This window comes from Centropristis striata, chromosome 5 (genome assembly GCF_030273125.1).
Source record: "Centropristis striata isolate RG_2023a ecotype Rhode Island chromosome 5, C.striata_1.0, whole genome shotgun sequence".
Classification (NCBI taxonomy): domain Eukaryota; kingdom Metazoa; phylum Chordata; class Actinopteri; order Perciformes; family Serranidae; genus Centropristis; species Centropristis striata.
Window position 1 is genome coordinate 25,197,204 of NC_081521.1, and position 24,660 is coordinate 25,221,863.

The 24,660-nt window shown below is 37.3% G+C and overlaps 1 protein-coding gene across 2 annotated transcripts in view; it reads right to left on the reverse strand.

Annotated features, from left to right (window-relative positions):
* acot7 (acyl-CoA thioesterase 7) overlaps positions 1–24,660 on the reverse strand; it is an 81,362-nt gene that overhangs the window by 55,388 nt on the left and 1,314 nt on the right. For both annotated transcript variants that reach the window (XM_059333654.1, XM_059333655.1), the window contains exons 2-3: positions 15,156–15,273; positions 11,433–11,589 (exon numbers count right to left, since the gene is read on the reverse strand). In XM_059333654.1, coding sequence (XP_059189637.1) covers positions 11,433–11,589; positions 15,156–15,273 — 275 coding nt within the window. The remainder of the gene's footprint in view (positions 1–11,432; positions 11,590–15,155; positions 15,274–24,660) is intronic.

A 24,660-nucleotide genomic window follows, 5' to 3' on the forward strand; every position in this document is an offset into this window, starting at 1 on the left:
CCAATAAGCAACAAGTTTTGACATATCTCTAAAATAAACAACAATGGAGCAAACAGTTTCGAAATAGCTGTTGTCAAAACGGACATTTTTATTAACACCCCAATAAATGCCCATCCGGTTTTTAACAAATACAGCGGCGCCGCCTGAAGATTAGTCTTTCTCTGGCAGACAAAAGGAGCAGAAAACAAATGAGGACTTTGTTCAAAGGCAATTGTTCACGTCTTTTCAGAATGCAAGCTCACACTCAGTAGACGTTGTGACTTGGTTAGAGCATGGTTTAACATAATCCCTGAATCCTGAACTTTCACAAAAAAAATTGTGATAATAATATGGATGAAATGGTAAATAACCCTTGTAAATTCTCACATAGTATTCTTTGGCATTTAACACAGTACTGTGCAAATCATACAAAAGCACAAGTTTCTGTTGCTGAGGTCTTCAGTGGTGATTGAAAAGTTTCTCATGAACAACTTTGTCTTGAATAATGTTGAAGATAAGCAGCGGTGGAATGTAACTAAGAACATTTACTCAAGTACTGTACTTAAGTACAATTTTAAGGTGCATGTACTTTACTTGAGTATTTCCACACATGTAACTTTATACTTCTACTCCACTACATCTAGAGGCCGATATTGTACTTTTTACTCCACTACATTTAGCTGACAGCTTTAGTTACTTTTCAGGTCAAGATTTATCGTTAAAAAAAAAAGAAAAGAAAAAAGATACATTTAAAGTGATCAGACATTTTTTTTTCATTAAACCCCATAAGAGTATATTAAGTAGTTAAATTTGCCGTAACTTGAGAAAATTCAAATGCTGCTTATATAAATGCACCAATAATCACAATAATAATAATAATAACAATAACAATAATAATAATAATAATAACAATACAAAAATATATTTGGAAAAAATATAACAATCTGAGTATGTCCGTTCCGCATAACAAATACTTTTCATTCTTTAAGTACACACACACACACACACACAGTGCAGTAACAGAAGTCAGTAACTTCTTTTAAATCACTTCTTAAACCCCACTTTCATAGACTTCCTTTTTTGTAACGCTTTCTATTTTACTACTCCTTTTTACTTCTTCACTTTTTACTTTTTTACTCCTTTTACCATTTTATTTTCAGTGTATCTGAGAATGTCATGTGAATGTTCCTGCTCTGTCTTTAACTGTTGTTCTTTTAATGTAAGAATTGTTTTTAGCCTTGTGGCATCATTCTCTTTGTAATTAACCGCTCTCTGTCAAAGCACTTTGTAAGCTGCTGTTTTTAAAAGCTGCTGTATAAATAAGGTTATTATTATTATTATTATTATTATTATTATTATTATTATTTTATTTTGATGCAGATACTTTTACTTCAGTAAGTTTTGAATGCAGGACTTTTACTTGTAGTGGAGTAAATGCATAGTGTGGTATTAGTACTTTTACTTTACTTTAACAATGTATCCCTTAGATTTCCCTCTCTTGTGAATCCCTAAATAAAACATCTTCATCATCAGTGAAAGTTCATGTACACATCTCCCTGAGAACATACGTATGATCTTATATTTCCATACGCCTCTATACGGAACATGAATCGCTTCTGTGGTTGGAGACATTTAGCTCTGCCTTCCCACGGAAAAAAAAGTTAAGAAGCAGAAGATCAGAAGACAAAAACTCACATCTCACAGCAATCAGGCGGAGAGGTTGCCATAGCGATATCTGTTCTGTTCTGATTACACTTTTTCTCTTAATTTGCGAACAGAGAACGAGCGGCTATTTTGAGGTTGTGTTGTTATGGCTCTCAAGGGAGGCGCACAGATTAAAGACAACACTGGGCCAGCAGGTTCAAATCAAATCACTGTGATAGTGTTAAAGGCTTTTACTTGTGGCTGCAGCATCTGATCAACTTAGTGGGTTGATGTGTTGTTCTGACTGGGTGGCTTATGTTCAAAGTTGCTTTTTTTAACTGTTGCTTTGCACATATTTTTACGAGAAACTTAAATCTGAACAAATAAGCGCTGTATGGAAATAAATAACAGACATCACATACATTAATAAAGAATAATAATATGTGACATTACTGTGTGCACAGACGGAAACGTGAAGTTAAGAGAAGTGAGTGGGAGCAGAGGCTACTCTTGGGGAATAGTATTTGCATTTTACACCCGAGTTAAAACCGTGCAGACAGCCAGGCCACGTTGCCATGCCGACCGCGCTTCTCTCCTCCTCCTCTCATTGGCTGCTGCCCATGCCAGCAACCAGGAAGTTGCCCACAGGAGAAAGGCATATTTACATATCCTTGACTCTACCAAGACTGAATGAATCCAGTCTATTATTAGCTCCTGCTGGACCTTTTAAGTGAACTGTGTTTAGGATGGATGGAGGGAGGGAGGAAGAGGAGGAGCGGAGAATGAAGCGCTGGAATGAACCGGCCAGCTAAGAACCGTTCCCAGTCCGACTGACGACCTTTCTGACCAGAATGTAACCAGGGAACTGGCTTTGAATTTCAAATCCCTCTGCATCAGATGAAGACAATGTCAATGTTTGACCATGTCATTGTCTGGACTGCCTCCTTTTTACCTTCACAGTGTCTGGACTAAAACACATTACTCCTCATTGTGCAGTAGTCTATCATGCACGTTGTTAAGGGAAAAGAAACTTGAGACAGATCATAGACAAAAGGAGCAGATAAGCTTGTCTAGGTATGCTGTGGAAAGCATGAAACTTTCTCCAGTGTGTAAAAAATCACTCTGGTTCTTAGATTGGAGGCCCAGGAGCAAACACACACTGGAGATAAAGCTGAAAACCCAAACTGTGCCCTCGAAAATCTATGAGAAAAAGATAACAACATCACAAGCAAAGTGGAAAGTCACATTTACAGCATTATAATTATCCAATTATAACAAGTGCTTCTATAAACCATGGGGTTTATTGTCAGACGTGGAGGCAGGTAAAGGGCGAACAAAGGCTGTAAAATAAAATGATTTCACTATTTTTCTAATACACATCAATTGTGCTTTATTTGCACACTATTTTTACAATAAATTATACAGAACTGCTGTAAACTGTTTCAATAAAATAAAAAATGAACAAATAGACAACCACTAGAAGAGTAAACATCAGCTAGCTGAAGCATGCAGAGGGCAACGGGATTATCCTGAAGCTAATGCACAGGAACACACATTATGTGTGTATAGAGACTGTATCCCAAATCGCATACATCTGCAATGCTGCACATTCCGGTGTTTCACGTTCATTTTGAATAAGATCGGCATAATTGGTAAGGTATTATTGATTTATACATATATAACAAGTTACGTGTGAAATTTAATTTATGTACATGGAGATTTACCTGTCTAATTACAATACAAAAGTAATTCTGATGAGAGAAAGCAGTAAGAATGCTTCGGCGACACTCAGGCGACAATCTTAAAAGTACATCTGTATTTTAACTGTACTGAATTTTATTGTGAAGGAGAGAAGTACGGTCCGGGTGTGTTGATAACGATGGTTGATAACGGTGTTATTTATTTGGCTTACCCAGAAACATCCAATTTCCAGCAAAAAACTCAGCACCCCCCATTGTTTTACAGCGAGGAGATCCAAGTGTCCGATTTGGGATACAGTTAGCACACAGCTAATTAACCAGCGTTAACGTCCTTTTGCAGACACTAGTAAACCCGAGCCTAACGTACATGGTTAAAAAAATATAAGGTTCGAAAGATAAGAAGTTAGACTTTAGTTTCACAACATTTAATTAATTGGAAGCACAACATGATCATTTATATTAGTATCTAATGTGAAATTTTGATAGAATCTTAGCCGGACGGTGTCCGATTTGGGATACAGTGACGTTATATTTATATTTTACAAATCAATTTAATGCAGCAATAGTAAATTCAAACATGTTGGGTGAATGAAATGTTATTAAACTCTTTCCCTCTTCAGTGGAAGGGACGGTTTCCGGTAAAGAATGCAAACGAGCATGATAGCTTCTGATTAGCATGTTTGCTAACATGGTAGCTTGCCACACTATAGTATTGTACATTCCTGCTAATGCAGCTGTGAGTCAGTATAGAAGCTCTTACTTGATTTCTCAAATGACATTCAACGCATGACATCAGTTATGTTATTCTATATACTATACTGCAGAAGTTGTAAAAGTTTGTATCCAGCTAAAGCTACCTTTAGATTGGAAATAAACATTTATTTGCCATTGGTGCATTATGCAGCACTTTGTTTCTGGGCCACTGTGGCTAAGGCAGCTTGCAGCAAATTACATCTTTATTAGGCCAAAAATTCAATTTTGGCAATGAAAAACATGGTTATAAGGCAGACTAAAGAAAAATGCAGCACTGAGGACCTCTCAAGGTCTCCAGAGGTCCCCATGTCTGAAATAGAGCCTTGGGGTATGGAGAGTAAACGCTGAAACTGTCATGCTTTAATCATAAAATGCACAACTGGTTTGCCTGTCTGCCTATAAAATGCACTTTCCGACTACATGTAGAATATTTGTCTTGGTGTAATTCATGTTCTTTGTATTGTAAAATGGGTGTATAAACATTTTATTGACACTGAGATTATTGTATGTGTTTCTATGTAATTACAGAGAACCGCATTTAGTCACGAAGGAGAGGTTTCGACTAGCAGGAGGGACAGCTGGCTTACTTAGTTAGCATTAATGAATTAGTGAATAGGAAGGTTTTGGCTGCATCTACCCTGAACACAAGCCTCCACAAATCTGCTCACTCAAATTTCCACACTCTGTGGCACAATGATCAACAAACTGGCTAATAGCACAGTGACTTTGTACGTGGCTTTTTCAAGTTCATCTGGTGGCGGCTTTAGAACGATGAATGTAAAAGGGCACTCTGGCAGCTATGATGACAGCTGAGACAAATGGCACCTGGCAGTGGCGGTAGGCTACTTTTTTTTCTCTTTTAATTGATGGTGTATTGGTGCAGCAGTGCACCGAGTACACAAAAGAATCCAACCAGGATGATAAGGCTGATTTTACAAGAGTATAATGTCAGCAAACAGAAAGCACTTTAGCATAAGCATAAATATACTGATGCAAGCAAAGCAACAATTAAAAAACCACAGACACAGAGTCTGGCAGTCTGCTAGAAAAAAACTAATCTAATTAATCTGATGGTCTCTGTGTTTACCCTCAAACTTTTAACTTAGTTCATTATGGGACAGAAATCCAACAAAATGGGATTTCTCTAAAAAAAAAAAAACAAGCAGCCTTAGACACACAGACACTGTGCCGTTTTGCTGTACGATAGGCAGAAAAATTCCCAAACACCATGCTCCATCATATTTAATAATAAATCAAGAGCATTTGTGGGTACTGATTTGAGTGTTCACATGGGTGCTTGAGTGGGGGAAAGTCCCTCCAGCACTACTTATGCATCATCCAATCCCCTTTAATCTAAGTTTAAGGCATCAATCATTACTTCATGCTATTACTTGAAATTTCCTAAATGCACATTTGTCCCGAATCCCAGTCTGCACTATACTGAGATCTTCAATCTCTCATCTTGTTGTTCCTCTCCTCTATTTTTCCTCTCTTTCCGTTCACTTTTCCCTCATTCATGTCTTTCACCTCGAGCTGTTTCACTTGATTTAATACTGTATTTTACTCAGCAGCCCCACCGCTCTCCCCCTTGACTCTTTCCCACTATTCTTCATTCTTCCTCTGAGGAGGAAAAAAACCCTTGTTGTCTTTTCTCCTTCCTGAACACCATGTTCCAGGCTCAGAGACAGTGCAGCGAGGATTGTTTCTTAGTGTTTGATCCCCATGATCAAAACCACAGATTTTCCATTGTGCTGAGCCAAGGCTCCATTACTTTTGACTACACTACAGCCCCACGGTTGGATGTTACAGCCTGATAGGAATACTTGAAACCATGCCAGAAGTGGAGTTTTGGGATGGAGCATTTTGACTGAAAAGGAATATCCAATGCTCATTTTAAGCATTATGTGAAAAAGAAGCAGCACTACATTTGATGGATTACAGAGTAATTCTACATAAACATAATTTCCTGTTGTACTCAAATGACCTTTAATATGTTGCACTGCTGTCTGTCTTGTTATAGACCTCAGTTCTGCCCTCAGTAATATATTCTGTTCTCCAAACAAGCCTATTTGTAATTGTTAAAGTTCTTACAATATTTTTTTTTTCAGTTTTGCGTCTTTTATTCAATGTTTGAATTTAGACTTAATAGAATTTACATGATAAAACATTACACATCTTATTTCTCCTGCTATGGGTGTTCATGACTGGACAATTGAATATTACAGAAAAGCATGAATAATTATGTTCAATGAGCTGTCAAGCTTAAATTATATTTTTTATTAATATTGTGTGTGTGTGTGTGTGTGTGTGTGTGTGTGTGTGTGTGTGTGACTTCATGTAGCACTCTTTCAGTACATGCAGTTGTGTGACCCACAAGGATCATGGCAGGAACTGTCATGCTAATTTTAAGCCTCAACCCACAATGCATTGCTCTCAGCTCTGTCTATGCATATGTGAATGTGTGTGTGTGTGTGTGTGTTGAGGGGGCACGATATGTGTATGCAGTGTTTATGCAAATGTATGCCTGAGTATACATGCAATAGAAGCATTCTTACCTCTGCAGGATTTTTTTTTTCCTGCATGTGTGTTTTTTCCATAGATGGCTTTGCATAACCACCAATGATACAGTTAATGTTCAGTGTTATATCTTCATTGGGCAAATTCACATCTGCAGGGTCATCTTGCATGTGTATGTGTGTGCACATGCACTTCTTTAACATGGATCCATGTATATCATGTAGGATCTGTCTGTGATTGTGAATGTGTGCAGTTTTCTAGGTATGCATGTGTATTTTCATGCATGTGCTTACATGGGTACATGCAAATCTGTGTGTAGTCATGTGTGTGGGTCTGTGTGTGAGTGCGCATGTGTGTATGTTAGTGCGCATGTGCAATCCCGCCAGCGGGGACAATCATCACGGCTCGTGCCCACAGTAGGCAGCCTTTCCCTGGGGGGCCGTGACTGAGGCCTGCCTGACGAGATGCTGCCTGACTGACTGTGGAAACCTGGGTGCTTGCCTCCTCCTCCCCCAACATATACACACACACACATACACACGTGAATAAAAACATGAATGCATAAATACAAGGATGCATGCACACGGAGCGTAAGCTACATAGTGTCGCAGTATACAAGGATACATTTGTATACAAAGTTGCAAAAACATGCATGGCTGCACACATGCAACATCTTATGTATACAAAGGTGCACAAAAATATAAATCACATATGCAAGTCAACAACCAAAATGTATTTTTCTTATTTTTTTTGCCCAAGCCATTCACCAGTCTTTTGCCTGGGAAAATATCTAACCAGGAATGTGTAAAACCCTGCCTCAGTATAAGACTTCTTTTTTAGAGTAGGGATGTGTGTGTGTGTTCAGTGTGTGTTTGTGTGGGTGTAAAAAAATGTGAACGTTTGTGACTTTTTCTGTCAGAATGTGCATATCAGGCTCTGCACATGCAAGCAGGTCATCCCTGCACAAACGCATGTGTGTATCAGTATGTGTTGGGTACGTGCGTGCGTTGTGTCGAGCATGTGTGCAGGTACATCCACTTGGCGTCCGTGTCTGACTGGGCCACAGTGTGTGAGGCGTGACGCTAAGCCGACATGACAGAAGCAAATAATGTCTGCTCCCGTTATCTTCTCTTCCCCCTCGGCCCCGCAGGAACCTTTTAAAGGGCCAAACACTGATGAAATCATACACACATAACCATGCACACACATGCATGTATACAGTACAGATGCACCCAATGTCACATGTGTACACATGAGCACCATGCTAAACATACGTTCACAAAAGATGCATCTAAATGGTAAACTTCAAAGAGAAACACACACATCTAACCTTTCTCACAGTTAACACACACACACACACACACACAGTTGCCATATGAACTCGAAAATTTACACAAACGCGCACAACCATTTACTAATTCAACCCTACATAATTTGGATAAGAACGGACAATTCTCTTGAGGTTTAGATAAAGTAAATTCACTCAAACACACAGACATCTATAGGTTTATAGCAGTTGTGTCAACTCAAGTGCAAAGAGCCTTACATATGACCTACATCCTATAGCTATAATCCAATAGACCACTAAACTGTAGCCTCTCCTCTGACCCTCATTTGAATGTTGAGGCTGCATGTAATTCTGATTTAAGGAAACAAAATAATCTGCTACACAACACAAAATCATTATTATTTATATACTGACATATTCCTAGGTTAGGATAGATGTTTAATAAGTGATGTACTTTTTTGTTTCTGTTAGACTGATGCTGTTAAATATGAATCAGGGTAAAGGCAGAGTTGGCATATATAATTTGGGCAGATGTTGTGTTTGGCCCACACAGCCTCCAAAGAGCTCCACAGCAAAGTTTGGTGTCCCAAAGGAACTCACCTCAACGCCCGCACTAACACGCACTGAAGCTACACTCATCTACGCTACACCCACACACTGCCCTGACACTGAACCTACACTTAAACTTCACAACTGTTTGCATTTCTTAACTACGAACAGCACTGAAAACTAAAACATATTAATGAACCATGGAGCTGAGAACTAGATCGTCGAGTGACCTGAAACTGTTTATTTTCTGTTTTATTGCAGAATAATCTACAACCCCTTGTTGACATAAAATGCTAATATGGCAAGAATGTATGCAAATTTAGTAAAAAAAAAAAAAAAAGTTAAAATATGCTTCTTAAAGTGCAAATATCTGATATTTATAAGGATATCAGGATGCTTTGGCAAAACACAGAGGGCTTACAAGACTGACTTTGTTTTTTAACATTGCTAACAGTATATTGGGCTATTTTTGCCCAATATACTGTTAGAATATATATGAGTATGGAAATAAATCCTGGATCGCTGCACTGAATTACAAATCCTGTAATGTGCATCAAACAAATCACTGATCCCAAGCTCCAAATCACATTCTTTCTTCTTTTTACTTTTAGCACGAAACTGCAGTTGCCCTTACAAAGTGCATACTGCCGCATGCCATATGCATACAATGAGACTTTGACCTTCTTGCTCATACATGCTGTGCAGAGGATTGTGGGTCAGAGGAGCCAGGAAAGAACGCTGGCTTCCATACTGCAAAATGTGACCGGACACAGTAGGACATCCTGATATTTTTGGCATACTGTATTTAACATACTATGTATTAGGGCATACTAAATCTTTTTTCTGGCATACTATAAAGTACTGGAACGCACCCTGAGTGCATCCGTCTCATCAGCTCTCTTCCTGATTTTCAAAGGGGTCCTTCTTCAAAAGCCATGTAGTGTAGCGGGCTGTCCGTGATGATGCCTGTATGCATGTACGCTCTCCACCTGTCAACTCATATCTCTGCCTCCGCCTCCGTCAACCTGCTTCCAGCCCAGCAACCAGCCAGCCAACCAGTACAAGCCTGTTGCTAGGGCAACGGCTGTCTAGGGGATACTTCTTTTGTTTCTCACACCTCCTTTCCTTCATCCGTCTTTCTATCTCTTTTCTACTCTCACTCTTTTCTTTTCTCTGTGCTTTCTTCCCACCGATGTGTCTCTCTGCCTCCGTCCTCACATCCGTCTCTCTGCGTCGCTCCCTCATCCTGTCTCTTTCTCTGCCTTCCCTCCTCTCTGATGCCTCAGTACTTTCTAACTATTCATTTATTATTTATTCATTATTAGTAACCACTTATCCTAACTAGGGCCGGGGACTTTCTGACTACAAATGAATGAAAAAAATTGTAACAAACACACATGAGGTAACGGTTATCAGGAAACTCTCTTAACTCATTCACAGCACAACCGTGGCATTTTGTGTGTGTGACTCTATACATTTATTAATAAGTGTAGACGTCATCTCTGCCACTTTGACATTAACTTAAGCACTTGCAGTACGGTCAGCATATTATATGTGGCTGTTACAGACAGTCTGTGCATCACTGTTGCCACTGGCATTTAAAGGTTCAGAGATAACGCTAGGTCAGCCCAATGTGATCCTGCCTTCGTCTTTACTCAAGGGACTCTGGCCAGTGTGTGTGTGTGTATGTGTGTGTGTGTGTGTGTCAGCCTGCATACTGTACATATATGTCTGTATGCATTTGTGTGTACATACACTGTGCACATATGTCAATAATAAAACAGGATTACAGACTGCATCACTTGGTAAACATCCTAAAACTGGAAATCAACATGACTTAGTTTCTATTCCCCTGTCACAGCACATAATGCAGCACCTCATGAAAGCAGCCTTTCATCTGTCATGCTTCTCGGGGCTGTGTGCTGCGTGACCTACTGTGTGCTGCCCTCCACTGGTCAAACAGCAGAACATCAGTGAGGTCATTTTTTTACCCTCTGATTAAGTTAATAAAATGAGCCCTACCTTGACAAAATGTAAACGCTGCTTACGTAAATGTGTCAATAAAAATGATAATAATACAATAATATATTTGGAATATATTTAACAATCTGAGTAGGGCCATTCTGCATGGCGAGTACTTTTACATTTGATGCTTTAAGTACATTTTTATGCTGATACTTCTGTACTTTTCACTGAAGTTTTGAGTGCAGGACTTTTACTTGTAGTGTAGTAGTTTCAAAGTGTGGTATTAGTACTTTTACTGAAGTAAGGGATCTGAATACTTCTTCCACTACTGATGGTATCAAAGGATTCCTTTAATTTAAGTGGCCAAAAATACAAAAAAACAGTAACCAAATTACATTCATTTTTCTAACACAACGTTATTAACACAACATTTAATTAATTTGAAGATCTTACACATTGAAAAATTTGACATTTAGAAATGTTTCAAACTATCTGAGCTTTTAAAAACTCTGCCTGTGTGCTGAATTATGTGGCCTTAATCTCTTTGAAGCCACATCTGCACTAGGTCAAATCATAAACATAATACAGTTTATGATTAAACCATTCAGATGCTTTCTAGAGGACACAGAAGCTGAGCTTAGGACTGAACCATGTGTGCATTTTAAACGGCAGCTTCTGAAGACAGAGCAACTGAGTTTAAGACTCCATGTGAATTTGTTCCAGACAGCAAAGGTTCAAACCCATGTTACATCTTAAACTGCAGCTACATTAATAACAGAAAAGAGCAACAGCCCACATGTCTCCTGTTTCAGCTTTGTTTGCCTTTTGCAGCCCTAGTTATTATAGCATATATTGTAGGTGGCAACTGGCAAGTATTTTTTGTGTGTGTGTGTGTGTGTGTGTGTGTGTGTGTGTGTGTGTGTGTGTGTGTGTGTGTGTGTTCCTGTCTGTGCACCTGAATGCCTCTCATTCCAGTGATGTGGGTAAGAATGAGGCTAAAGGTGAACGCTGTTGTAAAAGTATGAAACACTAGTCACCTGTGAGGATGTTCTCAGCCATGACTTTGACCTGCACCTCCAGTGAGTGTTTGGATGTGTAAGTGATCTCAGCGGTGACGTGGGCGACCTCGCCGATGAACACGGGGAACAGGAACTCCGTCTTCTCCACCCGAACCAGAGCCGCCACACCGCGGTCCTAGAGAGGAGAAACAGCAAACCCAGTACTCATACAAATGTCATATATACTTTCACATCAATCAAGAAAAAAAGTTCGTTTTTAAGATGCCACTATAGAATAGAATAGAATAGAATAGAATAGAATAGAATAGAATAGAATAAATCTAAATCTATATAATGTCATTATACCAGCAACACAACAAAATTCATATGTGCAACTACCAAAAACAATGCATTACATGCAATCACAACACAATCACTTCCACATGACAATAAAATACATACAGCATACTAAAACTAAAAACTTAAACATCAACAAGTTGCAGTCTCAGATATCATCATCATCATCATCATCATCATCATAACCAGGGAGCACAGGAGCAGCATCAGAGAAACAGATTTAAATATTGCGCTTGCATTTCATAAATATATTATAATTGGGTTGTTTTTTTTTAAAACTATATTGCACTGACCCCAGCTACTCGCCCTATATTGCACAATACCAAGGGGTTAAAAACTATGCACCAGAGGGCAGTATCTATTTACCACACTGATGGCCCTAGGAAAGAAGCTGTTTTGCAACAACATCAGCAAGCACCTGGCGTTTTGGTCCAAAAGAAAATCAGCTGGAAAATTATGTGTAAAAGTCAGAAATCGCAAAACCTGGTAAAAAATCATGCTTTTAATTACTTCTCTCATCTGTTTGGTCCTACTGAAACTAATTATCACTGCGACAGTAAGTGATATAATCTTAAATATTTAATTAAAAAGCTAACCTGAATCATCATCTGAACTGCTTTTATCCAAAGCAAAGCAGGTGAGGAAACAGCAGCGTAGTGGGGGAAAAAATTTCCAGTATTTGACTAAAATGTCTCAAGATGCAAATCAGACGTTAAAGGTACTGTGATGTCTGCCGGAGATAAATACAGTACGCGCTATTTTATAAACCAGTGTAAAAAGATGACCGTCGACTGCAGATAGTCTGATTTTAATTATAAACATGACAAACAACACTACTGGTAAAACAACAGATACAATTGATTGTGATTAACTCTTTCTTCTGTAATTCTGTATTTTCCTGGTTAACACATGTTCAACCTGTTCACAGTTTTTAAAAAGTTTGTTGTGCTTCAATGTGAGCTGCCAGAAATCTTTAATCCCACTGACCCAAATTCTGAATCTCATATGATGGTACAACTATTAGTGTTTCACTGTTTACCTTATTACCAGCTCCTCAGTCACCTGAATTGAACTAACCTGTATGTAGTGTGAAAGGTGCTATACTGTACAAAAACAGTTTTATTGACAGTTTAATTGATTTTGACAGTACCACCGACTGAAAGCTTGTATCTATATATATCATGATATAACCACTTATCATAAAGCACAGAAATGTAATAAGATATAAAAACACTGGTGAGTATATTATAGACAAAAGGAGCTAGCTGAAAAGCTAAAAGTAACTTCATGATTTGACTGTAATGTTTTAGATAATCTTATGAATATCCGAGCTGTAAGTATTTTCATTCCTTACTACATTCGTGCATTAAATGCCTGCTGTGTCCATGCATGTGTTTGTCTGAGTACTTTTTGTGAACAGGGAAACATAACACGAGCGGGATAAGATCACATTGTTGAAATACGTGAGATGACGATCTAAATAATCAAGTCAAAACCAGGTGAAAGTTTACCAGGTAAAAGGTGAAACCAAGACAGAGAGTAGGAAAACAAACCCTGAATAAATATGAACATTAATACAAAAAGGCAGTTTCAAAATAAGAGACTTAAAAGCTGTTATATAATTTTACTAAACAAGGTTAACTATGTGGCATTTTATCTTGGTTTAGACTGTCTCAACTGAATAAACTATTTTTTAATGCCTGACAAATTGTGTGTTAATAAACAATTTATGTTCCCGAAAGCAGTGGCACTAAAAGCTTTTAAGCTCTAAATCTCAGGCTGGAGAGAGAAACAACTTGTTTCTCGTTTAGAGCTAAAAGTTTTCACATTTATAAAATAAGCTGCTAATGTAAGTATTGTAATTAGTTTTGTCCTTTCTTGAGCACTTTACCTTATTTTTGACTATAACACACGTAATACATTTGTCGGTTAATTCAGGTGGTATAAAATGGAACTTTAAATTGTGCCATTAACGAGAGCGCGGCAAGATATTCTCAGGGACTGGAAAGCACCTGGAGCACCTGCCTTTTAGGAGTTGGTAACTGAAATGGGGCTTTCTGTGTATGAAAACATTACATTTAGAAGATGTATTAGGGCAGACTAAATTGACAGATTATTGGCCAAAGTGAGGAAGGTATATTGTTTTTATGTTAATGCAAAATAGCAAGGGTTCTTGAAAAATGTTTGTTTCTACTGAGGATTAATGTATTATTCATGATTTCTTTTTATCTATTTGAAGCCACAGGATTGACTTATTGTACGAATACTTTATTTTATACGAATACTTTATTTTTGGATAGGGACAGTGCACATTAATGAACATCGATAAACATCTTTGTAAATATGTCGGACTATAGCAAGGCTGCTAGTTTGCATCCGTAGTCCCTAAAAAATTAAAAATAAATACAAATATAAAAGACAGCAAGTACATAGGTAAGATACAAATAGAGGAGACAACACACACCCAACACAACACATACCAGACCCAGACAGGATATAACTATGCAATAAAAAGTAATGTTCCAAAAGTCGTCTCAAGTCCAGTTAGTGGTCACACTTTTGATGTGATTTGAGCCATTGTTTCAGATTTCCTTTAAAAGAAGAGTAAGTGGGACATTCCCTTATTGTGGAGGGAAGACTGTTCCAAATGCCCCCCCCCCCACAACAGATAACACATTCCTCCCAAACGTAGTGCATCTGTGGGGAATCTCACAGTCTCCTCTAACACAGGCCCTGGTGCTCACACCTCCCAGCGTCCTTTTCTTTATAAATTCATTCAGCGGCGGTGGAGCTAGACCATGGAGACTCTTGTATACAAAACAGGCAAATCTGAAAGTTCTAAAATCATGGAAACTTAAAAAAGTATGTTTTTTAAGGGTCTTGCAGATATGGAAGGAGAAGGGTTGTTTATCCTTCGTTCTAGGGGTTACACTGGGTGGAGAGGGATATGATACACATTTGTAAATAAAAATAAGCATTTAGTACTGGGGAATTGTATGAATAAACAGTACCAGTCAAAAGTTTGGACACCTTCTCATTCAATGTTTTTCTTTATTTTCACTATATTTTGATGAAAACATCAAAACATAAAAGAATACACATGGAATTATGTAGTAAACAAAAAAAGTGTTAAACAAACTAGAATATTTTTTATATTTTAGATTCTTCAAAGTTCCTACTTTTTGCTTTCTCAAACACATTACCAAGGCAAAAAAAACAAAACACAAATGAACTCTTGACAAGGCGCACCTGTTAATTAAAACAAGTTCCAGGTGACACCTCATGAAGCTGACTGAGAGAATAACAGAAGTGTGCAGAGCTGTCATCAAATTGTGTCCAAACTTTTGACTCGAACTATACAAATCCCACATTTTGCCTCTAAAAAGTATAGTTGTCGTTTCTCACCCCGCTCTGTGTGTTGCAGTGTCGCGTGCCAACGATGCATCCGGCTTCCTCGATCATCTTTAGGATGATACCGCCGTGGACATTGCCCACAATGTTGGCATCGTCTGGCCGCATGATCCTGCAGGAAAGAGAAGATTAGACAGACCGACACTCTTCCATGTCAACAGAATCAAACAATTATTAAAACCTGTTCCTTTGTCGCTGCAGAGAAGAATCCTACATGAGGTGATGCAAGAACTTCCATGGGTTTTCCTTTTTTTTGTCAATGGGTTTCCTTGAAAGCTAATTAGCAGATCAGCAACCTCCATCTAGGTGGCAGTAATGCACCTTCACGCTGGTTGCCATCCACCAAAAAATGCAATAAAAGAAGTGGCCTCAGAGCAGACAGCACAGATGGCCGAGAGGAATGGATGGCAAGGTAGGGAGAAATATAGGTCAGACTGACACACACACACAAATAAATGTAACCCCTGGTAAGCATGACTGTGGATCTGACTGTAGGATTAAATCATTTGTTTTTAGCATCTTGTTCTAAGAGTTCTTGGCCTCCTGTTTTTGTTTGTTTGTTTGTTTGTTTTATTTAAAGAGTGTCAAGCTGCAATAGATTGTCACATTGTTGAGTTGTATTTTCAGTTTAAGTCAGTGAGCATTTCCATCACAGGACAAATTTAGGTATCAATTTATTAGAGGTGAGAATCAGCAGAGGCCCCACGATACGATTTTATTCCGATACTTGAGTCACGGCAGGATATTATTGCGATTTTAAGCATTTTGCGATATGGTGAGTATTGCAATATAATATATTGCAATTTAACTGTTTAACTGCATTTTGTGCCCACAAAATTAAATTCAATCAAGAATTGTTTTGTCAAATAAGAGAAAATTCTCAGTCTGTTCATCTCACTTCAGTCTTTTTATTTCTCCACAATGAGAGTCAAACCCACACACTGACAACAAAGTATCCAGTCAAACTGAACTGAACTGATATCAAACATGTATGGACGACAACAACTGCAGCATTTTATCAAACTTTCCTCAACTTTAAGCTTCACTGCTCTGAATTTTTTGAATGAAACATAAAAAACCCTAACTTTGCAGCGTTACTTTGACAACTTCCTGACACAATATCTATGACCAGTATCTCCAGTATATTCCTAAAAGTGAGCCCACTACGGCCTCTGTAAAAAAAATAATTTAAAAAAAGTTTAAAATACTGACGGCCCACTGAATATCAATACTTGGCGGACATGAATCGTTATCATTTTGCCACACAAAATATCACGATACTATGCTGTATCGCTTTTTCCCCCACCTCTACAATTTATTCACTTGAGGTAAAATGTTAAATGAGGTTAAATGTTTGTTGAAACTTTCAAATTATTTCTTTCTGAAAAGAAAGAAATAATCTGAATGTATGTTGAAAAGGCTGGTAGAACTATCTAGGAACATATCTGCTGAGATGTACTTCTAGATAGAGCTGAAAGGACTTCTATTGATCAAATCATGTTGGAAGTATTTTCTACATTCTTTTGACTCCTGTCTCACCTCGTTCTGAAGTATTAATATCACTGACAACGCAGCATGCTGTCATGATCATCAGTTGTTCACAATTGTTCAGTGTGTGGGTTAAACTAGTCTTACCAGTTGCACTCTAATCTGCTTACATACTCTGCGCTCTCTAACAAACAAAGTATGCACTGTAGCACTGAGATCTGACTCAGCAGATAGTAAAGCTTTAAAAGGAGTCAGTGTGTGCTATACAAGGTAAGAAGACAGGAAGTGACAGTTTACTTCCAATAGAGTGGATTGTGCAATAGTTTTGTTTTGGTTCCAACAAAGATTACCAGAAGAAGTCTACTGATGTCATTTTGAAATGATTAATATTCCTTGTATATATGACTAACAGAATACAGCAAACTTCCTCTAAAAGACGTCAGACACACATGTAAACAAGCAGGGAATTTTACAATTACAACACTGACTAACGGTTAACTTGTATCGACAATAGAGTAGGAGCACTACACTTGACATTGTCGTATTAAACATAATAACCAGAAAATATATTAATAACTGCTACTGGGATATATAGATATTACAAGGTTGTTGATTTACCTTCATTTCTGTTGCTGTATTATGTACAGTCATTGAAAAAAGAATTAGATCACCCTTGATTTCTCGAATTTCTTGTTCATTTTAATGGCTGGTACAACTAAAGGTACATTTGTTTGGACAAACATAATGATAACAACAAAAATAGCTCTAAGCTCTAAGAGCTGATATCTAGACATTTTCCATGGTTTTCTTGATGATAATTTGGCTATTATCAAGAATGTACTTTTAGTTGTACCAGGCATTAAAATGAACAAGAAATTTGACAAATCAAGGGTCTGATCATTTTTTCCATGACAGTAAGTTGCATTCTAATATTAGTGGAAACTGTTTATAGGGATCACTGTTACAGTATTCAGCCTCTTACATTTTTACATATATTGATCATTTTGATTCTTTTCAGACATAAGATATGGAAAACTTTTAATCCATTATCATTCTGTCCTTTTTTCCCATCATACTGTGGAAAATAATATTCAGTCAATCAATATACTTTATTTAACCTGGTAAAAAAGACTCATTGAGATTTAAAACCTCTTTTTCAAATGTGACCTGGCCAAGACGACAGCCAAACAAGTTAACCTCAGGGGGTTATAATGTGAATTTGCATCATAGTATTTGACTGTCTGGCTCTGTTTTCAATCCACTTTCTTTTGTTTCGTCGAAGCTTTTGTCACTGTCCTGTAACGTCTGATCCTTGTATGTTAATTACATTAAGGCGACTTCACCCTGTAATTACCACTGGCCTTTTGGTCATGCCAGACTGATTTTCTGTAAGTGTAACCCAGCTTTCTGCATTTTCTTCAGAGACTTAGCAAACCTCAACATTTTAGGAAGAAACTGCTCTTATATTTACTTCGCCTCATGTGTTTTTCTCTAAATGAAAAACAGTCTTCTTGAAACTTCAGTCAAACTGTCAGACAAAAATCAAGCTGAGATGCAGCAGCAAAACTTGAATTTGAACTCAAGTAAGCTATATTTTAATCCGATTTTTGTGAATATTTTCTGTTATTTTTTTACTCCTCTATGACAGTAAACTGAATATCTTTGAGTGATGATCACACAAGACATAAGCACAAACACATTAATCAACAATGAAAGCAATAGTAATATATATATAGTGCTTATCAAATGTATTAGACCACCGGTTTATGCCACAGCTGTCCTAAATTAACAGCATTAGTAATTACCAAAATCCTTTTTTCATGTTTAATGGTTAATACACCAGGATGTAGAAGCTCTTTAACTGAAAATAATATCTTTAATGCTAAAATATAATTATTATTGTTATTCATGAATTTTCAAATTTTCCGTTTTACAAAAAAACTGGAAAAATAGTAAAGCACATTATTGTTTATTGATTAAGATGTCAAATTATAGTTATTTAGTTGCATTCCTGAACATAAAAATGAGTTTTGGTGGTTGAATGCTTAATTAATTTCTGACTTCTCAGAGAAGTCTAGTGAGCCGGCTCACTTCATTAATACAGTGGAGTTTTCCACTGTATTCATTTACATACAGTCATGGGGAAAAAATGTTAGACCACCCTTGTTTTCTTCAATTTCTTGTTCATTTTAATGCCTTGTGTTTTCCATGGTTTTCTTGATAATGATTTTGGTAATTATCAAGAAAACCATGGGAAATGGCTAAATATCAGCTCTTAAATTAGTCTCTTATGAGATATCTTTGTTGTTATCATTATGATTGTCCAAACAAATGTACCTTTAGTTGTACCAGGAATTAAAATGAACAAGATATTAAAGAAAACAAAGGTGGTCTAATAATTTTTTCCATGACTGTATGTGAAGCAAAAATGTCAAACAGTTTAAAACAATATCAATAAAAGCACACACGGCAGCCTCTGACAGTCTGAACAACAATGAAAGTGTGTACATAGCCTTTTCAATATTCTTGTGATAACTTTTTTTGAAAACCACCAATGTGTGTCTGTGTCTGTCAGAGATGAACTACCTGCTGAGTTGATATTTAGAGCCCTGCTGATCTGCTGCCTCCCCACCTCCCTTGTCATCTCTGCTGACTTGGCGACTCTGTCTGGCTTGGAGTTTCGCCACAATCGCTGCCGTCTCGTCTCCTGGCTTGCTCCGAGGCATAAAGCAACGCATCTTTGCACTCTGGTTGTCTCTCAGTCTTTTAGTCTCACTCTCAGGCACACCTGTCTTTTATATGATCTCTCAATCACATCTGCTGGGATTTAAGGCCCTGACGGTGCTGTGGTGAATGATGTCATGCGGTGTCATTGACATTGATCCCGCCTTACACGTCAAACTGGATCTCAACACAGATAGACTCTGACCAAGAAAACCCGTCATCATCACACCTGCTGCAGGTTTGTGTGTCACAGCTGACAGGTAAAGTAAGAAATACCTCAGTGTCACATCTGACAAGAGGTTTTTGTTAAGTTGAAATGTGCATTTTCTTTCAGAAACTGTGTAACTAATTGCTTTAATTTTCAAAACATGTCTCCATTGTTTTTTTGTTTGTTTTTTAACAATAGCTGAGAAATCTAAGTGTCACAAGACCGTCTGTCCTCACAAATCTGGTTCAAGGAAAGGTTTTAGTAGTTGTGAATTATTTATTAGCTTTAATTTTAGTTTAGTTTTGACTTTTCAGTTTCATTTAAGTTTAGTTGTCAGTTTGAGTTTGCTAGTTTTAGTTTAGGTATGGATTTTCTCAAAGGTTCTGTTTTTTATATTTAGTTTTAGTTTTCTAGTAGTTTTAGTTTGTTTTTGTTAAAACCAGGTAATGTATGGAATATGTGATTAATATACATAAAAATACATTTGAGAACTGTGTAGGAATGGCCATAATGTATCATCTTTAATCTTCACATGACTTGAGTGTCCAATGTGAAGCATTGCAGCATAGCTCCACCTGGAATGTCAAGTTGTTTCAGTTTCTGTGGTTTGATGTCACAACAGCTGACAAATATCATGTTGCCTTCTTTTTTCAGTACTATAGTATATTGTAGTTAAAAAACTAAAACTGAAATCAATTTACACACCTGATTCCAAAATAGTTGGGACTTTGTCTAAATGTAAATAAAACAAACTCTGATAATTTGTGTACAAAGACAGTATATATTATGTCCAAATTGATAAACTTCTGATTTTGTAAATATATACACAGAATTCTGAATTTGATGGATAATTAGTTGCTGTTTTTTAACAATATTTTTCACTGCTTTTTTTACATTATGTTTCAGTTTTAGTTTACTATAATAACCCTGGTTCTAGGTTTTAAAAACATCCCACTGGGAGATAAACAAGCTAACGGGGGCAAGGCAAAGCCATACCTGCAGTAACTGATAATGCTTTGAAAGCATAGAAGAGAAAGAACAAAACTGTTGCAGCTGTGTTTTCCAGAACCGACTTTGAGGTAAAACTCACTATGCCAGGACTGAAAGCCCACTAGTCCGAAAGTCCCACGACCCTTAAATCCTGTTCACATATAATACAGTCCCTTCCAAAATGATGGATCACTTCTATTATGTACAGCACAACAACCCTTTACAATGTTGACGTAAACCTTTACAGTAGAACTACCCCAAAAATCATCACTGAGGTATGAGGCCTAGTCTGTGCAGTTAAAAGAACCAAGCAATGTATATCTATAGGATTACATGTCGACACCCTCTTAAAATAATGGCCTATGTAATTTTTTTCAGAAAACAGAAAAAACTGGCATCATTAGGAGATGATTTAGGCAAAAAAAATGTTAGACCATTATTTTGGGAAGGTGACAATATGTAGAATATAGAGATTTTACAGGTCATGATATGCAGACAGAAATACATAAATATAAATAAATTGTATATATATATATATATATATATATATATATATATATATATATATATATATATTTAAACACATAACACTTAACTTTACCTGAGTCAAGAAGAATAGTGTCGAAAACTGTGAATAAGCTTAAAAAAAGCACGGCTTGGCATCATTTTTGTCCTGAGCCCCGACAAAGCACAAAGAAGTGACTGAGGTGAGGGAACTGTGTGTTTTAGCCATCTAAAGCCACCAGCAATCTTACATATCCAGGTAACACAGATATTTGTCAAATACTCACAACTGTATACACACAAACTTAAACACACACAGATCTGAATGTTTGCACAGACATTTGCGGTTTTGGACATTTCTCTGATTTTCTCATCAAGAGCAACGTGCATGTGGTATCAGCATGAGCTTACTAAACTATCATATTTGTAAGCAAGCAGTACAGTAGTTAGCTAGTTCCAACATTAAATACACAGAGGCAAGAGGTACTGCAGCACCCACACACACACACACACACAGGTCTTCAGGACAAAGTCTGAAGCGCTGATGAAGGCCAGTGTCAGGACTTTCATCTGCAAAAAGTCACTCAAAGAGACAATGTACCAACCAGAAGAGACTCAAAATGACCACAGTGAAATATAAAACTGAGGGACAAAAAGACTTCAAAGTAGAGCCCAACAGATATATCAGCTGGCAGATATTATCGGCCGATATTGGCCGATCAAAGGCATTTCTTTATCAGTGTAAGTGCTGTCCAATATGTGCTGTTATGGAAACTTATTTACACACTATATAATGCAGAAAAATGTTGCTTGGTGTAATTCAAAAATAGTCTTGGCTATAAATATATATATATATATATATATATATATTTATTTATTTATTTTTAAATAAACTGAAACTGAACAGTAATAATGTTAATTTAGCTATTGATTTTATTCCTATTTATTCCTTACTGTCTCAGTTATCATTTATATAATTGGCTGACAATGTAATACACTGTTTGTATAATGAATAACAAAGTTAAATATTATGTTTGAGAAGTAGCTCTATGGGTACCATTGCAGAGTGGTGAAAAATTGGTGCAAAACCCACATAAAAAAGGTATTTTTTTCATTTCAGCTCAAAACAATGACTACATTGGTTATCGATGGATTTCCCCCATATAAAATCAGTATTGGCATAGGTCTCAAAAATCCCATATTGCTCAAGCTCTACTACTAAGAGACCAAAACAAAAACAAAGAGATGCAAACAACTTCTTAAGCGTCAACAAAGGGAAAAGGTTGCAAAACAAAGCTCTCTCCCCCAACAAATGAGACGTTCTCCCTCACTCCACTCTTTCAAGGCTGCCCTCAAAGCCCATCTATTTAAATCTGTGATCCGTGAATCCATCATTCTTTCACGTCGTTATTGTTGTTTCTTTTTACTGTTATTGCTTGTATCGTTGCTGAGATGGTTGTTAAAGTTAATGCTTTTACTGTCCTTAGTTGTTGTTGATTTTTTTGACTTTGTTTCCACTTTTTTTTCTTGTCTTTGAGAACCTTTATAAGTGCTATACAGATAAAATGCACTATTATTATTATTTACTACAACTACAACCAATTACAAAGAGAGAAAACAACAAAAAGAAGCTACAGAACTGTATATTTCTGTTTTACAACCTACGTATGAGAGGTGACGAGGCCGTTTGCATGTCTCCTTCCTGCTGTTGTGATCTTTGAGAAGAGGGAGATCTCTGTAGAAAGGGCCTCAACCTGAGCAGGGCTCTGCAGGAGGTAAGGAAGGATGGGGAGCTGGCCTGTGTCCCCTCCTGGGGGAGATTGAGGTGTTAATGCTTCTCCAGCAATGGAGAGAGAGAGAGAGAGAGAGGGATCAGAGGTGGTGATAGTGGGCCACCTGTGGTGTCAAAGGTCCCTTGACCAATGAGGTGATCTGTAGGAGTCATATCAGGGGAGGGGAGATCTCTAGCTGTTCCAGAGAATCAAAATGGGGTTGAGATGCCATTTTGTATTGTATTGGAAGGTAAATGGAAATGCTGCTGCATTTAATCCACATCAGTTCAAACCCACACATGAACCCAAGATTCATATGTGAAGAATCTCAACACTGCCCACGCCAGGAGCTGCCGTGAAGAAGAGTCTAAACAGAGCAAAGACCAAGTCACTTATACATGTGAAGTGTGTGTATCTCAGGGTGTCTTAGGAAGTTTGAATGTGACGTAAGCAGCTAAGAGTAGCCACTAAAAAAGGAGGAAAAAAAGGGTGGGAGGGGAAAGTTTGGAGAGGCTTAAGGCTTAGCAGACTGCAGTATTTCTGGACATGTTGTAGGTGCATAATGAATGTTTTGGGAAGAAGCTGCAGTGGTCCAGAAAGTAGATCACTGGCAATAAGCTCAGACAAGTCCCTGGTTAGAAAGGTTTTAATGTTGATTTAGTGATGCAGAGTGAAGGAGAGTTAAAGGGAAAATGCACCCACATATCCTGATCAAATGTATCAAAAGACTACTGATGGTGTTTAACCTGCATAATGTTTCTGAAGGAAGTACAGTGGAGTCACAGTGGGAAAGTAGAAGAGATATTTCACATTTTCACAAACCATTATAGCCTCAGCCATGCAGTCGCAAACACACTGAAATTTAAATAAGGGGAGTGGCAACAATCATTGGCAAACCAGTATGTATACAAACAAGCTGACTGCCAATATTTGCATACACATCCTTAACTGTCCATATGGTTTGATCTGCAGTTAACGGTCAATGGAGGAAGTGTAAAAATTACTTACTAAGGCAGCATTAAGGACACAGATACAACAAAAAATGACACAAATAACCTTTTAAACTATATGAACATCACGTAGCTGCAGTTTCTGCTCAGATTCTGTTTTAGATCTAAAGAGGACATCTCCATCTGCTGGCATCGTGCTGCATCATCACAGAGAAATGAATCTTTAATACAAACTATGGCCACAATGTTGCTTATGTTTCAGTCATTAAAATATAAAAATGAAGTGGACTTATTTTATTTCATTTTATTTTTGGACTTTATTTTATTGTTATTGCTCTGTCTTCTGTTTAAAATACCTGTTCTCTTTGTTTTTTATTGTAAACTTGTTTAAGCTGCATTTTATGTCTTGAAAGGTGCTACATAAATAAAGTTTATCATTATTATAATTTCTATTATAAGTAACTTCTTTCATATTGTAACTGGTATGGACATGTGTTCTTGACCAAATCTCTGCTCTCAGGATTAAATAACAGAATATTTTGTCAAACTTTTATCAGTAACATGATCATTACAACCAAACAGGTTAATATATCATAGGTCATTTTACTTGGGTTAAACAGTCTAACAAGTTCAGAAAATTGTATCACTAGCTTTAACTGCAATTCAGTTTTAAAACTTGAAAATCACCATGACATTTTTGTGGGAATTTCTTATGGAGGGAATTATAGGACCTGTGGTTTTGCCACCATTCAGTGCAAAATATGATGACAACAACAGACTTCTAAGGTCTGTGCTGAAAACTGTTCTCATTATAACTAAACCACTATATGGAGTTATTGTATCCCAACTCTCTGGTTGGAAAA